This window comes from Marmota marmota, unplaced genomic scaffold, assembly GCF_001458135.2.
Source record: "Marmota marmota marmota unplaced genomic scaffold, marMar, whole genome shotgun sequence".
NCBI classification, from domain to species: domain Eukaryota; kingdom Metazoa; phylum Chordata; class Mammalia; order Rodentia; family Sciuridae; genus Marmota; species Marmota marmota.
In genome coordinates, this window is record NW_025999925.1 from 281,631 (window position 1) to 299,689 (window position 18,059).

At 37.1% G+C, this 18,059-nt stretch overlaps 1 protein-coding gene across 1 annotated transcript in view; it reads right to left on the reverse strand.

Annotated features, from left to right (window-relative positions):
- Positions 1 to 18,059, reverse strand: part of Iqgap2 (IQ motif containing GTPase activating protein 2) — a 247,439-nt gene that overhangs the window by 59,888 nt on the left and 169,492 nt on the right. Inside the window, exons 13-16 of the mRNA XM_048800107.1 lie at positions 15,042 to 15,132; positions 9,573 to 9,737; positions 8,013 to 8,155; positions 3,880 to 4,047 (exon numbers count right to left, since the gene is read on the reverse strand). Of these exons, the coding sequence (XP_048656064.1) occupies positions 3,880 to 4,047; positions 8,013 to 8,155; positions 9,573 to 9,737; positions 15,042 to 15,132 (567 nt within the window). The remainder of the gene's footprint in view (positions 1 to 3,879; positions 4,048 to 8,012; positions 8,156 to 9,572; positions 9,738 to 15,041; positions 15,133 to 18,059) is intronic.

Sequence of the window (18,059 nt, forward strand, 5' to 3'; positions counted from 1 at the left end):
CCCGCACCCACCACCATGTTCCAGAATTCCTTTAGGGCAGGTTTGCTGGAGACAAACTCTCTAGTTTCCTCTTCATTCCTAAATGATATTTTTCTGGATATAGAATTCTTTGTTGATAGTTCTTCTCTTTCAGCACTTGAAAACTGTGATACCACTCACTTCCTTCTGGATGTCTGAAGTTCTTATGAAAAATCCTGTCACAGAGTTGTCTTCCTCCTAGGTAAACTGTCCTTTCTGTCTGCTGCTTTCAAGATTTTAATTTGTTTTGGTAATGGGGACTGAACTGCTGAACTACACCACCAGCCCTTTTCATTTTATTTTGAGACCAGGACTTGCTAAGTTATCCAGACTGGCCTCAAACTTGTGATACTCCTGCCTCAGACTCTCCAGTCACTGGGAACTTTTATCTTTTGTTTTTTGGAGTTTGGTTATGGTCTGTCTTGATGTAATTTTCTTTGGGTTCATGCTGTTTAGAATTTGCTCAGAGTCAGGTGTACTAGTGCATTCCTATAATCCCAGAATCTTGGGAGGTTGAGGCAGGAGGATCTCAAATTCAGTCAGTCTCAGCAACTTAGTGAGGCCCTAAGCAACTTGGTGTGAGACCCTGTCTCAAAATAAAAAAATCAAAAGGACTGGGGATGCACTTAACTCAGGGTAAGTGTACCTAGGTTCAATCCCTGGTACCAAAAAAGAAAAAAATTCTTCTATCTATCTATCTCTATCCTATTCTGAGCACTTGTGGGAAATGTTATATTGGCCATTTTATTTGTTCTGTTTTGTGGTACTGTAAATATATTTTCTGTGTAGTGCATATGTAATAATGAAGTCTTTCAAACTACCTAGACCTCAGAGGTTATTACTAAGTTTTATAGATTTTCACTGTTAATCTGGAAAATCTGGTTTGCTGAATTGGTTGCCTTACCTGATAACTAACTGGTCACCCACTATAGTCATATTCAAATTACCAAAATCAAATCCTAAAGCACAAATTCTCACCCAATGTTGGTCAGCCAAGGGAGTCCTAAACATTTTCCTCTTCTCCCTTTCTCCTCAAAAGTAAAATTCATCAGTTTACAGGGATAGATTCTCTGAAAATAATGTGATGATCAACTCCCCAGTGAGGTCCTCCCCTACTTCCTTCCAGCCCTCAGACTCTGCTACTACTGGCAATCTGGAGTTGATTCACATAAGCCATTTCTTTTTCTCTGCATAGATGCTTGCAGCACTCCTTGACCTTTAGTTCAATAATTCAGTAACTCCTCGGTCCAAGTTTTGGAGTCTATCACTATTGCATCCTTACCAGAAGTGGTATTCAAGCTCTCTTCATTTCAAGGGGAGTGGGGAACTTTCTTCCTGTAGTTACATATTTTTTTCTCATTTCCTCCTATGCCACACCAATGATCTCAGAATTGGATCCCCACTCTCTGTCATCCAAAGTCATCATCTCTATCACCTAATCGTATTGAGCATTAAAGAACAACATGCTGGGGAGTGTCTGCTATGTGAATTATTCCATCCAATCCTCACAATCCCACAATACAATGGGCATTATAACATCTGTATGAGAAAATGCATTTAAAATCATTCATTCTTTTGGCCAGCTTTTGGTACATATTCTCAAGCTCTACAGGTCTGTTTCAAGTATTTCAGTGTCCATTTTGTATTCTGCAGTTTTAGATTCATTTATATCCTATGATGTCATTACTTCTCAGTTTCCATGGTTGTCAGTTGTCTTTTCACTTTATTCTGTGGTCTTATCTTGTTTCATTAACTCCATGTCTTATTAACTTCCTTGAGCAGGAATTTATAAGCAGTTTCAGTATACAATTTTCTTCTGGCTTCTGGAAGAACAACCTTAGACATATACTTCATTTATATTTTTACAGGTCATACTCCTTTGTCTGTTTTTGATATAAAGTTTTTGTTCTTATTTATAAGATATTTTTCTCACTTATTTCCAAACTTACAGAATTTTATCAAGGCCTTCTATCTCCTTGAAGATAATATGGCTATTTAGAGTCTCCTTTCTTGACTTCCTTCTGTGTTGACCTGGGCACCTTCTAATTCATTTCATAAGCATTTGAGACACAGCATTGGATGGGGATTATACACATTTTCTGTACCACTCTTCAGTTCCTTTGTAGAAAACTGAGGATGGCACAGGGTGATGGAGCCTTGGTATGGCTGGTCTGTGCTATAAACTTTCTTTCCAAATTTGTGGAGACTAATTTTCTGGGGCCAATTCAGCAAGCTAGAAAGATTGAGCTGTTTTACGCAAAGGAAGTCCTCAGATATTAGAACATTTCTCTAGTTCAGGATGAAAAGCCACTTTGGTGAGAAATGAAATAAGCACAACACCCTTTCGTTCATGGTCTTATGGTTTTGTGGGTTGGGTTACAGGACAGCACATTTACTTCTGGTTCTCATCTGTGAAACTAATTTACCTTTGGACCTTGTTAAGAAACTGCCAGAAAAATGTAAAGAAGGCATGGTGGGGTGAATTCAGAGTTGGATGGCTTCTTCTTCAATCCTGCTCCTCTGCTGAGGTGGAGGAACATGACTCCAAATGACTGTTTCTTTCCTTCCCCAGCCTGCTCATGACTTCAGCCCTGGGTTTGAATACTAGGGGGATTCTATACTGATGGGCTTTTCATTATGTCTCCCAATTGTGACACTGGCCCACATCTCAACATTGGAGAGCATGGATTGGTCCAAATTGTATCATATCAGCTCATACTCTGAATTTTGTAGAAATCTTAGCATCAATATAGCATCATTGCAAATTTTTTATTTTTATATTTTTATTTATATTTTTATTTTTTAGGATTATGTTCATATCCTGTGTGTTTTGACTAACCATTTATGAAAATAAGGAATAACTAGAAAACTCATTGGCTCACCTAGAAAAATCCCTTGAATGTCAGGTTTTAGCAGAAATTTCTTTGAAAAATTCATTTCTGCCTTGATAACATCTTGGGCAAATTCAAACACTTGAGTATCTATCATATACAAGACACAAGAAGACAAATATTCGTAAAACTTTTTTTCTTCCCGGAATGACATTACACTTAAGCGGGGAGAGTAGATGAGCTCAATGATAAGCCACACAAGAGAAGCTCTACAATGGAAAACTTTCAATTTAGGAAATTTCATAGTTAATTGGCCAAAGCAAAAACCCATCAAACTCAGTCAATAACAGTATCACACTAGACTCATGAAAAAAGGACAAACACACCATCTTTTGGAAGGCATTGTGATGGTTGGTAGAGGGCACCAGGGAAACACAGTCTGGCAAATACCTCTCTTCCCAACCAGAAAGTTCCACAAGTCATGCAGGTTTATATGTATCACTTACAACAACATCAACAACAATGAACTGGGGAATGAGGATTTGTCCTGCAAGCCTAAGTGAAGAGTGACAGATTATACAAGGGAGAAGAGATTCTCTCGGGGATGCTAACTCAGTTCTTCTGTTCTTTCAGGCTAGAAGAAGCTTGATGACATTCAATATCCATCTACCACGAAAACCCAAACTTGGGTAAAAGGTGGCATATACAAAGCCAGCATTTTAGAAAAGCGTGTTTTCAACTTTGATCTGAGGCGTCCCTTTGGCTCCAACCTGGTTGGTGGCAGGTGGATCTGGGCAAGTCTACAGTGTCCCAAAATACTCTCCATAAAGCCACAAGTTAAAAGTCAATCATCAAAATATTTCCCCTTTGAAAGTCTAACTAAAGTAGATGAGGGGGTCATTGATTAGCTAAAGATCTGCAGTCCGAGTTGTTTATTAGAAGGCTCATAGTAGACTCTCCTGTTTTCAAAGAAATCATTTTCAGGGGAAAGGACAGTTTATTGTTAACCAGTGGTAGGTGAGTCACATACCTGTATTTTGATCACATTTGCTTCTTGTTCATACAAAAATGATTTCCTAGCTTCAAACTCTTCCCTAAGGAGGGATCCTGAACTTCCTTTAAGGTGAAGAAACAAATCTTCTGAAGTAGACCACATCTTCTCACGGATGTAATTTACAGTGATTTCCTCAATGATGTCCTGGCAAGAGATATTTCTTATGGTTACACTTCACACATCAGGTGAAAGGACATACAGAATAGCCTGTGGAAATGGTATCTTTTAGAAAATGATCTAGATTGTTCTTTTTGGCTTGGTCTAAAAGCAGATTTAACCAGAGCCAAGGGATGAAGTGGCTTAGCTTCTTTCTAGAGTCATAATTTTGGAATCCTCTGAGATTGGTGCTGAGGTAGCATGAGATGGTGGTTGGATGACCTTGGGCTTTGGAGACAGAGATGTACAGATGATGCTAACAAGAACCACGTGTGAAGCACGAGCTCCACAGAACATAAAAGGGACAAGGATGACGACCATAAGAACATGCATCGCCTCATCTCTTCCTCTGGCTGCTGAGGAAAAGAGCTCCATGCCCACAAAGTCCTCAGGCTTCCCTTTCTCCTTTCTTGCCAGGATAGAGCAGGGAAAGCCCTGCAGTGAGTTGGGGAAACTCAAAGTGATGCTCAGGGACAAATAAAATACTTGGAGCAGAAAGAAAAGGGGTGGAAGAGGAAAGATAAGCACTTGTAACATGGCCAAACAGAGGAAATCTAAAGGAATGAGGAAAAAAGGAAGAAGGGGGATTATGACAAGTTTATATTGCCTATGAATTGGGTTTACTTTTTTGTTCATTGAGAAATTCAAGCCAAGACTGGATTCACTTCTACGACTGAAGACTTATCCAGTGCATTTGGAACCAATAGTTGGTTAATTTAAATAGCTAAAAGTGAAATCATTCAAAAATATGTATACACACACACACACACACACACAATTCATTAAATAAAATCAGTGACTTCGGGTTATTCAGAAAAAAATTCATTAAAAAACAACAACAACAATCCCACAGGGTGAGCCCCTCCACCTAATAGACTGATGATGCACAATGTAACAAAAAGTTATACTGGAAGCATCTTTGGATGCCACATGTGCAATTTTTTTTTTCTTTTTTGTACTGGGGACTGAACTCAGGGACACTCAACCACTGAGCCACATCCCCAGCCCAATTTTATATCTTTATTAGAGACAGGGTCTGAGTTGCTTAGCACCTCACTGTTGCTGAGGCTGGCTTTGAATTTGATATCCTCCTGTCTTAGCCTTCTGAGCCGCTGGGATTATAGGCATGTGCCACTATGTTCGGCCTCACATGAGCAATTTTTGATTCTGAATTTTAACTCTTCAATGCTGCTTTCTTCACAGTCTAGTACATCTTTTCAATCATGGCATAAATATTTTTTAGTATTTTCCATAATCTGATTTTTTTTTTCAAAAAATTAGCACTAACAATCCATTGCTTCAATAAAAACTTAAGAACTTTGAAAATCTGGAATTAGCTTAAAAACTGTTCTTCAGTCTCTTCTTATCATTTAAAATTTTTGTCATTTATTGTTGTTTGACAAAGGCCACAGTTTTCCTTTTTTTAGCACATATGGCTACATTGTGGTATCTGATGTTATTGACTTCTAATGATACAATGAGATCTATATTTGTGTATTCTATTTTTTTCTTCTTGAAGATTGAACATGATTAGTATCAGTATTTTCTCTTTAAACATATTACAATGCCTGGATCCATCAGTAATTTCCATACTTTTGGGGTCCAACTTTAAGTCTTAAGTTCAAAGCAATCTTGGTGAACATTCCTTCAAGAGAATTTCCCCAGGGAACCATTACTCACTTTATATAGGACCTATGTTTCTATGTTAGAAAAACATCTAGTTCTTTGATTTGCATCTTGTGTTATTAATTCCACAGGAATGGATACATATGACCCTCAGAGATGCTGATGGTTGTGTCAAAAAACACCAACAGTGGAACAATGGAAAAGACTGTAGATTAGAAATTAGGAGCATGGGGCATAAACAGTTTATTGATGGATTCTGTGTAAAGTGCACAACTAGTAGATGTTGCTTTATCCACTCTGCACCTCCATTTCCTCACTCAGAGAAATGGAAGATGATATTTATTCTGTCTCCTCTTGGAGAATGATTTGGGGATCAAACTGATGTGAACATATGCTGGAAAGTGAAACTCCATGTTAACCAAGGGCATTTGGCTATGTTTGTGGTTTCAGAGATCTTATTTGTAGAGCTACATATCTTGGGGGTATTTGTAGGCATACCAGTTAAGATTACTTTTGGCCAAAACTTATTACACAAATCTTTTCATAAGTATTGAGTCCAAATTCACAGCCCTCCAATTTAATGCCTCTGGTTTCTTCATGGTCTCCCACCACCAACCTCCCTCAAAACAAAGGGCTTCCCAAAGGTGGCTTTTCTGGTATGATCCACCCTATAATCTGCTTTCAGATTAAGTTCCTTTTCATTTTAGGAAACTTTTATGAGGCATCTAGTGTTATTTCCATGTTATAAAAAATATTCAGATCTAATGAAGCTATGGTCACAAAGAAATCAATCTGTTGCTAAGCTGCTCCTTTCATTCCTTTACAAAGAAGAAAGAACTAAAAAAAAAAAAAAAAAAAAAAAAGAATGAAATTACATGACCTAGAACTGAGACCAGAAAGAGCTCATTTGCCCTACTTTTTCTTACAGTTTTGCTCATAAGTTGTTTATCATCTTTCTTTGTAAATACTCAGCCCTGAGTTCTTGCACTAAAAACTGCTGCATCATGTGGAACACAATGTACAAGTCAGATGGAGAGAAATTCACAGGTCCCCTGAGACTTAGGCCAGTAGTGTATATAATGAGAAATGCCCTTTGACCAAGTGATCCTAACAGACTCTTCTAAATGGGTTTCTTTTTTCTGTATTTTAACACACCACAGGTCCTAATAGTCAATAAAGATATTATATATATCAATTAATGCATTATTTCTTTGTTCCTAACAAGAAGCTTAGATAGGTACTATTTATATATGTCTTTGATTAAAATGGGATGGGAAGGAATGGATAAATGCTTTTGGTAAGTAAAATCTGCAGACAAAAACTTTCAAATATGGGCCAATGAGTCATTAAAAGGGGGATTTAAAAATTATATTTTATTTTATTTAACTAGAGCTTTCTGATTATACATAGTAGTTGGGTTCATACTGACAAACTCATACCTGCATGGAAATTGATTTCAGTCCATGATCCCCCTCTTTCCCTCCCACCCTCTCTCCATTCTTCTTCCTCTACTATACTATACTTCCTTTTGCTCATCTATTAATTTGTATTTTGTTGGGTTTTTTTTATGTAATATTATCCATCTGTCCCCTTAAAAGGGGATCTTCAGAGGTTAATTTAAATTCTGACTCACTGTGATATGTTTAACCTTTGGTTAGTATAACAAATGGGGAAATGGCTAATTTTTATCTCAGTTAATTAAATGTATAAAATATACTTGGTTGGGTTATTTCCATTTACATTTGGGTATGAGCACATCAAAAGCTTCAGAAATTACATTAAATATTGAAAATATATTAAAATGAAGCAAACATTTAAAGTTTACTCATTCTGTCCTTTCCTAAAGCCAGCCTGGAGATGGCTGGGATCATCTGTGGCAAAGACGCCTTCTCCAGCACTGTGGAGAAAAAGTTACATTTTGGTGGGAAAGATATCATGTTATATTGTAGGCTATGGTGGTGGTGGTGGGGTAGGGTGGGGTGTGGGAGGATAAGACATTTTGAATACTGACAAGCTGGAAATTATAACTAGTTGAACTATGTCAAGGAAGACTGATTTTTCTAGAATAATCTACCACACCAAATAAACTGCAAAAGCTTTCTTGCCCATTCTTTTTGGTTTTGTTAATGCCACTGAGGAATTAAAAAACAAAATTGCTAGAGTAACAAATGCAGCCACATTCAATGCATTACCTGAAGATTTTATTCCATGCCAAGCCTTCAAATAAACCAATTAGTTCCTTCCATCATTTTCACAAAACAAAAATAGAAAAGCTATCACATTTATCTTTATACCAAATAGGTTGCCATCAAAAAGCAGTCTCCTACCTCAATTTCTTTTCCCATGATCCATGACTGTTTCAGCACATATGATTCAGGTGGCCCCCAAGAACTCTCTTGAGAATCAATGTTGTAATAGTAATCATATTTATCCTGCAGATTGAGTTTGAACCATGAGCCATCACTAGAAGCTAAAGAAAAAATGTTTGTTAAATTCTACAAAGGAACATTAGTGTATTTCATTACTACGTTAAACATGTAAACCACATGTTTACTACACCTTGAACATTAGTGTAGTTTCTTCAATATAAAATATTGTCAATGAGAAGGAAAAGCAAACAAAGAATCTGTGCCCCAGGTAGATGTGAACAATATTACAAGTAGACAGAGGAGATCAATGAGCAAGATCTTCTTAGCTCAGTCTTCCAACAATTTCTCCTAAAAGAAGGGACCCACGTTTGGGTTGGGGGACAGTGATCTGCATTGGACCCAAGCAGAAGTGAGCTGTCTTTGGAGACAAATTTATCCAAAGTATGAAGGCAAATACACACCACAAAGCTCAACTAAAGTGAGGAAAAAGAAAGATCCTAATTCCTCTGAGTCATATTGCTCTACAAACACACAAAATGAGAAAAAAAAAAAAAATGCCGAAAGCACTTCATTTGGGTTAGGGGCATACTAGAAAAATCTATGGTGGTCATGGCTTAAATTGGTCAAGAAGAATGATGCTTTCAAATGAATCTATGGGCTACACTTCATATTTAGAAATCTTTATTTTAGACCAGAGAACTAAAAATAACAACAACAAAAGCTTAAATGTTCTTTGACTGAGCTTAGTCTAAGTCAACTGTTAACAAGTGAGCTTTAGACTCACTATCTTTATAAGTAAATCAAGTCCAAGTGACTATCTCCATAACTATTTAAATGCATTCAAATGACTAAGCAGACGTAACTTTAAGTCATGTTAATATGTGCCTTTTTGGGGGGTTGTTTTTGTTGTTTTAAAAATGCCTTTGTCAGTGCCTAGGAAGAAAGATGTACCTCTTCAAGTGTGCAATCAGATAGCTGTTCAACTGTTGGTGGCCTTTTTTATCTGACTTTTTTTTTTTTTTTAACTAAGCATACTGTTTTCAAAGTTCATCCATGTTGTAGCAGGTATCGGTTCTTCAGTCCTTTTTTGGCTGATAATATTCTATTGTCTGGCTGTGTCTTATATTGTTTCTCCATTACTACTTAATATCCTCCACTGAAATGTTGTGCAATTATGTACCATCTTTCTCACAAAGGATTAAATGATAGAATTGATTAATATAAAAATCTGAACAACAACCAAATACAAAATATAAGGCAAAAAAATCTGAAGTACTATATGTTCTCCATTCAAAAAAAATAAATCTCAAATACGATGTTCTCAATTCTATGATGCCATCACCCATGTATTGCTAAACTTAATCATAGCTTCTCCCACCAAAAAAAAATAAAAAAAAAAAAAACTAAGAATGTTGATTTGAAAGCAATACTTGTCTTAAAATTAATAAAATACAATACCACAGAAACTATAACATTTTAAATGACACTTAATTTGTGCTAAGTAATGAAAAAGCTTACCATATTCAGATTTGCTCTCTTTTGCTTTCATAAGGGCATCATAGTATCTGTCAGCACATTCGGGGATTATGTCGTGTGCGTAAGCAGAAGATTTCAATACAGACAAAATATCATTTGATTTTTCCCTCTCCAAACACTGATTGACATCAACGATCAGTGTCACCCCTGGGTAATGAAAATAAATGTTTCTGTTAATGGTTATCTTCTACTAACTCCAAAAGCACACAAATATATAACTGAATATTTTAGGAATGGGTTGGTATTTTTTACTCTTTAAGAGGATATAGCATGCATGCTCCAGTCAGTGGGCCAAGTCACCTACCAGTTTAAGTTGTAAGAAAAACAAGATTCTTACAGGTGTATTGTATATTAAATACCATGTTATTTCCTGGTTAGTCTGATGTGGTATCAAGATACTAGATTTTGCTCACTGCAGTAAATGAAAAGCTGGGTAAAGCACACCAAAAATAGATATTGAGCCCTGATCTACGTCATTAATCAGGGTTTCAAAAACTAGCTTTATAAAGACATTTATTTTAGAATAAGCAAAAAGCAATTTAAGCTATAGAAATCCTATTACTCTCCTATATCTCGCTAATATATTTGGCAAGGTTGTTATAAGAAACTGAAACAAATGTTGTAGAAAGGCACAGTTAGTGACCATGTTCAATGGAGCCCAGAAATTTAATTCTAGAACAGATTTAGACCTAGCAAGCAGCGTTTTATCTCATTTTTATTTTCTGTCTCTCCCTATAAATAAAACTACATTAAACTCTTGGTTGCCTAAAGAAAGTTAATTTAATTAATTCTTTATTATCCACTTCGGTTCTAGGTAAGAATGTTCTGGTCCAACCTGTGGAACTACTCTTTTTCACAACCTGTAAATAAATTCTGAGTTAGTAATGTAGAACAACAACAACAACAGAAAGGGAGAAACAGGTTAAAATTTCTTCCCAGATTAAAAAACAAAACAAAACAAAATATAACTTGATGAAAAAAAGCTGAGAGATGGATATTTTTTTTTTCTTTTTTTACACACATGCCAAACTCTAACAAGTATTAAATAACATTGTCATCAAATTAGTTTCCCATGTGTAGAGCACTATGAAGGTTGAAAGGGAAAGAAAAAAGAGCCAACTTTTGACCATTAGGAGTCAAAGTGATGCATATTTGGAAAAGCTCACAAATACTTAAGGAGGGCTTCTCCACTGGCTGCTGAACAACACAAAGCACACAAAAGTGTGCTTTTGTGCTTATGGAGGTTGGCAGTGACTGAGTGAACCATCCCCCGTTCCTCTCTTGCAGGAAAGCTTGGTAAGCTGGAGAAAAACTGACATGTAAGAAGTCTGTGGTCAGAGAAAAGCAGAAGGAACAAGTAGTTGACAAAGAATTCTCATGTGAATTACACAAGATAGCTTCATCCAGCTAACCCAGTAAGATGTAATGTTCCTTAAAAGACAATACTAAGAAAGCACAAAGTTCCTGTAATGTTCTTTATCATCAAATATTGATGTTCAAGGAACTAGTCCACAGGTCCACCTCCTGTACCAACGTCATCTTAATAGTATCGTTTCTCATGAAAATCTAAAACATGTCTTGGGAAAAAACACTAACAGAGTAGTTGCATCTTGCTAATCATTGTATTCACAGTCTGTGTTACATGGTAGGTGTTTAATGTTTGCTGAGAGCTTCTAGAAGAGTGCTTTATGTCATTAAAAATTTTCCATGAAACAGTGAGCAATACTCTCAAGGATGTGCAGTTTGGGGGCCTATCTGCTTCTGCACTAATGATCTCAAACTCATATGGTTCAGTTTTTCCCTCTTCCTTCACGGTTAGCTTTTGCTTCCTTCTGATATCTGCATGCCTGCCTATGGCAGCCCACACACTTTATCATCTTGTAATCTGTGGCTTTTGCTGTGCTCTGACTCAGGAAGAGAGACAAACATCCATAAGAGCTTTATACCTATAAAAAGAATGAATGGGCCCAACATGACTGCCTAGGGTCCCCCATGAGGAAAGTAGAGCCAATGCACAGGCTGTGAAACGTCTATTTTGATGGCCTTTTTTTTTTTTTTTTCTTATTCTGGGGGTTGTGGTTAAGTCCCAGACAGTTGAGGATGTTAGATAAATGACCTCCAGAAAATCAGATATGTTTCTTCTGGGGAATGAATTAAGAGACCTACCATAAATCTCCTAAGAGATCCAGACAGCATTTGCTTTATATCTTAAGACATATGCCAGCAGGCTATCTTTGGAGTTTATTCCCAAAGAGGAGATATAACCCCCAATAGGGCATATACTTGTTTTGGGGAAAAGAGGTAGGGGAAAAAAATAACTTTTTATGTATAAAGCACAGATCCTATGTACAGTACCTAAACAGATACACAATATATCTGTGGTACTAAAATTTCATGATGAGAGATTATGGAAAAATATTTTAAAAGATTCCTTAGAGTACAAATATGAAAAAAAAAAGTTGAGAAACATTGCTCTAAGGAGTCGATATTGAGGCAAAATTTAAACAAGCAAGAAACTGCAGTTTCTTGAAAATGAACATGGAGCCCAAATGAAGGAGACTTGAGTTACCTTGCCCTTTCAAATCTTGCCTGTGGAAATATATGGGCCAGCACATTTTCTTTTATCAAATTATCTGAGATGCTTACAACATGTGGCCAGAGTCTGTTTCAAGCCTTCATAGAAGGGATGAAGAAAACTTTTAAAAGTATGATTAAATTTCTGCTGAAAACCCAAAAAATATTTTCGTGTTGTTGTATAATGTAGGAGAGAGTGCAGCCACCCTTGCAAGGGACGGGGCAGAAGGATAAGATAGGCCAAGTAAGGAGTACAAAATCATAAATATTTAAGAAAACCTCTCATTGTTATTGCCTATAGGTCCATGAGTCTCAGTGTGAAAAAAGAACCAACATTTGCAGGCCAAACTAAGAACAATGAATAAAAGGAATACAATGACCTCTACCTTGATAGTGAGGAAAAAAGTCATAATCATTTTAGACTATTTGAGTGTCTGCATTATTCAGTCTATTATAAAAACTCAAGAAATTCTGATAAGTAACAACAACTATATAAACCAGGCATGATGGCACAAGCGGAACGGCACAAGCCCAGTGACTCAAGAGACTGAGGCAAGAGGATCATAAGTTCAAAGCCAGCCTGGGCAACTTTGGGAGAACCTGTTTCAGGAAAAGAAAGAAAGAAAGAAAAAAAAGAAGAAGGACTGGGGATATATTTCAGTAGTAAAGCATCCCTGGGCTCAATCCTCAGTACCACCAAAAATGAAAAAGAAGCTTCTATATTACAATCTAGTAGCTATCTTCAAACTATGGCTGCCTTTGGTTTTATATGTAAATTTAAATATCCTATGTTCCCATCTGAACTGTAAACTTTTTGTATGTAAATTTAGATTTCTGATGTGAACATCTCAAATGTGTGTGTGTGTGTGTGTGTGTGAGTGTGTGTGTGTATTTTTCCCCTTGAGTAGTAGAGTACTGGAAAGTAACGACTTCAAAGTTTCTAAGTGTAAAAAGTTCAGATTAGAGAAATACATGTATTTTTTTTTTCCAAGCTAAGGAAATAGAAACCAGATGTTCCTCACAGAAGCTTCCAAAGTTTGAAAGTCCATCTGTGAAGTAACAGTAAGCAGTTTCAACAGCATGCTAACTTGCTACAATAGAATCTAATTATGCCAAGTATGGGCAGGTTAATGAAATATACTTTTAGGACTCTTGTTTTAATTTATGTAGAGATTTATATATGGAGATTGTTAGTAATATCAATTTAGATGCTATTTCAGATTGTCAGGTGAATTTTCTTACTATTCCCCCATGAAAATTGATGGGTTGAGGTTTGAAATAAAAATGATGGGATTGAGGTTTGAAATAAAATAAAGACTTTAATCATTAGAACAAATGCAGGGATTCTGCTAGTTGCTGAGTGTGTCCATCCCAATTAGGCACCTCAAAACTGAGGAAGTTCCACAGGATGGGTTTGGGGACCCACTGGGATCCATTGTGAGATAGGTGTGAACTAAATAAAACTCCAGTGATAACCTGACTTCCAAAAGCTCCTACTCTGAGTAGTAGACTAGAGTGACACTGTGGGTCTCCTGCAGTTAGTGTTGGTTCAGAGTCAGTATCTAATAGTCCTTGCAGAGTCTGATTATACTCTTCCCCCTACTTCAGCTTGGTACAAACAAGACCTGTTTGGTGAAGGATGATAGAAAGATTAAAAGTATAATTTTGGGGGCAGTGTGGTGTCATACTTCTTCACGGGGACTTGGTCTCCTCCTTCATTCAAAGGGCTTTGAGTTTGCGAACTAGGTCCAGTCTGGGAATTGAGGGGCTTTGACTCTCTTTATATTTCAAGTTAGACTTTTCTTCCCTGACTTGGAACTCTTCTATTTTGTTATGCTTTGGTTATAAGGTGTCCCCTAAAAGCTCCTGGGTTAATGCAGAAATGTTCAGAGGTGAAATGATGGGATTGTGAGAACTCTAACCTAATTAGTCTATTCTAGTTTGAATAGAATAACTGGAAGTTAACGGTAGGCTGGAGGAGGTGGATCATGGGATCGTGCCTAGGAAGGGTTCATCTTCCCCGCAGCCCCTTTCCCTTGCTCTCTTTGCTTCCTGGACACCATAAATGGAGTAGAACTCTTCCACCATGTCCTCCCGCCATGATATTCTGCCTCACTTTGAATCCAAAGCAATGGAGTCAGCTTACCATGGACTACCCTTATGACACTTGAGCCAAAATAAACTTTTCCTCCTCTCAGTTGTTTTTGTCAGATATTTTGGCCATAGCAACTAGAAGCTGACTAACACATACTTGTACAGACTAAGAATTTAGTAAACTACCAGTCAATTTCTATTCTAGGAATACCATGATCAGTTGCACAACTCTATAGTTCTCCAAAACTATTCCAATTAACTGCTCTGACTCTGGGGTCATGACAGTAATCACACCCATTTATGTTTAGTGATTGAGGGCCTGGCTCCTGTCAGCCTGCCTTAAAAGATATACCTGTACACCCTCTTACCTCACTCCCTATTAGTTTGTTTCTCTGAAAAACCTAGCAGTGGAGGGCATAGAAGAGAACACTCATTTATGGAGCAGGTATGGGCTAGTTTTCTAGGGATTAAGAAAAAAAAAAAAGGATTTGATTCAGTTACAAAATTCAAGAGCATACAAAGTATTTTTTTTTAATTTCCTGGATTTTATTCAGCAACATCATCAAATTTTGATAACTGTTGAATGAGAATTCGTGGAAATTACAATAAGATGACTCTGAAAAGCAGTTACTCACTGAAAATATGCAATCAAAATCGTATTTTTATATAAGTACACATCTAAGAACTGAAACTTGGTAAGAGAGCCCAAATTATCCCAGGAATGAAAAGCTATATGACTTCAGGCATAGCTCCAAAAACAAGCAAAAGACTGCAGGTGCTTACATTGCTTTGCTTTGTCCTCATCCACGTTGGCCTCGTCGATGGCTTGCTGTATCTCATCCAGCCAAAGAACTTTGGAAGCACTCTCAAGATCCTAGGAAAAGTATCAGAGGTGGTTATGGGATGGAATCAAGAACTGCTTTTCAGAGTCCTCTTATTATAACTTCCACGAATTCTCATTCAACAGTTATCAAGTCCTGCCATATAAAGCACATGCTATTAATGAGCAGAGTCCAAATCTGACCACTTCTCCCTTCCTTGCTCCTTCCCTTGAGTCCGGCCCACCCTTGTCTCTCAAGTGGACAGCTACACTGGTCCCTTTATTTGCTTTTGCTGCTTCTAAGTTTGCTCTGTCCCGTGGTGGTTCTCGACATAGAGCCACAGGATATCTTCAAAACAGATGTCTCATCATTCCACTCATCAGCTAACCTCTCCCAACCTTCCCCTGCAGTTGGAAGGAAACAGAGCACAAAGCCTCTTCTCACGGGCTTTGGGGATTCAGTGATCTGCCTACTCCTCTAGCTTCACCTCACACCCTTCTGCTTACCTGTTCCAGAACTTCACACCAGCTTCCTTCAGACTACAGCACTCCACCCTTTCTGTGTGGCTGCTCTTTCCCCCTCATCACTCAGGCCTCAATTCAAATGCTTCCTTATCCAAAAAGTCTTCCCTGGCTACCTAGTCAAATACTCTCTCCCCTAAGCATTCAAAAACCATCAGTTACAAACTATGTGCCAAGGGATATTTTAAATTTAAGGGAAACACAGTGATATTCAGCATTTATCAGAGAGAGAGACAAAAATAAAAATTTAAACACTGTGATTGTTCTCAAGGACCTGGCAGTCTAGTGGAAGGAAGAGATAGATGTGTCAAGAAATAATTATAATACATATTTTAAAGTAATTACGATTGGGGCAATCTTAGCTGTAGACACATGATCAAGGAGGAGTTCAATATAAGTTGCAACAGAAGAAAAGAGTAGTTAAGGCTAGCATTTGAAAGCAAGTGATAGCAGCAATGAAAAAGTACTGAATGATTTTCACTATTTTCCTTTGGGTTGGTCTTGATGAGACTGCTACAAATGTGGTGCTGGGATCTATATTAAATGGGATTCCTGGATAGATTTATAAAAACTTGTCCAAGATGGCAAGAAATTTTTATCCAAGGAAATGAAATATTTTCAGGAAAGATATGACATTCCACTTAAAAAATGGGAACATTTAAATATGTGTAGGGATTAAGTGCTGTGTTCTAAATTCTGAATCAAGGCTATGACAAATGGAAACAAGTGACTTGGTACTGCAACCATACAGAACCAATTCCATCACTTAGGACTAAAGAAGGATGAGGAGGGGGAGGAAGAAGAAGTAACATCTACCAGCTTTTCTGGTAGGCTTCTAACTTGCATGTGCCAAGGGCTCTGAAAATGAGATAAAATATGGGCCATTTCTTTTTGTATCATTGTCGTTAATAGAGTTCTGGGGAAGGCGTGGTATATGCTTCCTCGATCATCTCTAGTTATGGCTGTCACATGGGAGCCACCAGTTGTTAGTACTTTTCATCTCTTTCTAAATGAAACTTTGGATGGGTTATAGTCAATCAGGAAGCAAGGTGAGGAGAAGCCTGGAGAAGGAGGAGGAGGAGGAGACAACAGAAACTGGACTACCTGTTCTCTATTTCTAAGTCCAAAGAGACCCAACACTCCCCAGGAACAGCCTATAAACTTGAGTTCCATACAAGTTCATTTATGTCCATCTCAGGGTTTTCTTGAAGGATATTATGTTCATTTATAACTGATTACTGCAGAAGATGCACCACACTGACTTCTGCCAGAAGAGAACGTAGTCACAATCCTATAATCCTACTTCAAAGATTAAAATATTATAAATTAATCTAAAGCAAGACTTTGCAAAGCCAAATCAAAATCAACAGTTTAAAGTGTGATGTGCTGAACTAAGTTAAACACAAATTCAAGGTAAAAGTGAAATCCTGGGCTGGAGGTATAGCTCAGTGATAGAACACTTGTTTAGCATATGTGAGACCCTGGGTTCCATCCCCCAAGCACTGCCCAAACCAACAACTACAACAGTAAAATGTAGGGTCTCCTTTCAATTACTCACTAGAAGACTGAAAAGACTATGGGATGGCTAGGTTACCACCTCAGCTGAACAGCCAGGTTCAACATGTGAGTTACAAATGAATTAAATGACCAGAAACCAGAGCATGTGCAAATCAAGCCACAAACTCCTGAATTTAGATGACTTCTAGAAACGTTTTAAACAACAACAAAACGTCTTCATGTCTTAATGATTTTTAAAAATTATTTTTTGCCATATAATAGCTTCAATCTCACTTTTTGTTATCATATATTATTTAGCTGAAGTATGAAACATCAACCTTCGTAAAAATCTTGATTTGATTAAACTTAATTAAGATGTCTATACACATATCACTTCCTTCCTAGTTTTATCTCTTACCTTTCAAGTCTCACAAAATTTAATTTTCTGATTTTGCCACATTTTTATAGCCAGTAGGCTGGCTGGCTTAGAGTTTAATCATTTTGTTAATCATAGGCAAATTTGTTATAGTGCAGCTTTTTCTTTCTTTCTTTTTATTGTACATTAAATTGTACTCTCCAGAAAATAACTACTCATGAAAGCTTAATATATGTTGTACAACAATGTGAATATACTTAACACATTGGAACTATGAACTTACAATGGTTAACATGGAAAATTTTACTTATGTATATGTTATCACAATTTAAAAAATCTTATTGTATAACTAACACTTATGGAGTCCTCTGCATTTCAATGTTGCATTATGATTTCAATTCAACCAAATAGTGTTGGTCGGGGATGGGTCTCTCTAGTTATGTGACCCTAAAGAGTTATTAAATGGCTCAGAACACATGAACTATGGCAAACAAGTGACACCCCTATCTCCAAACAACAACAAATATAAAAGTAAGTTCTGGCCAGGCACTGGTGACAAGTTCAGACCATTGAGACATTGGCAAAG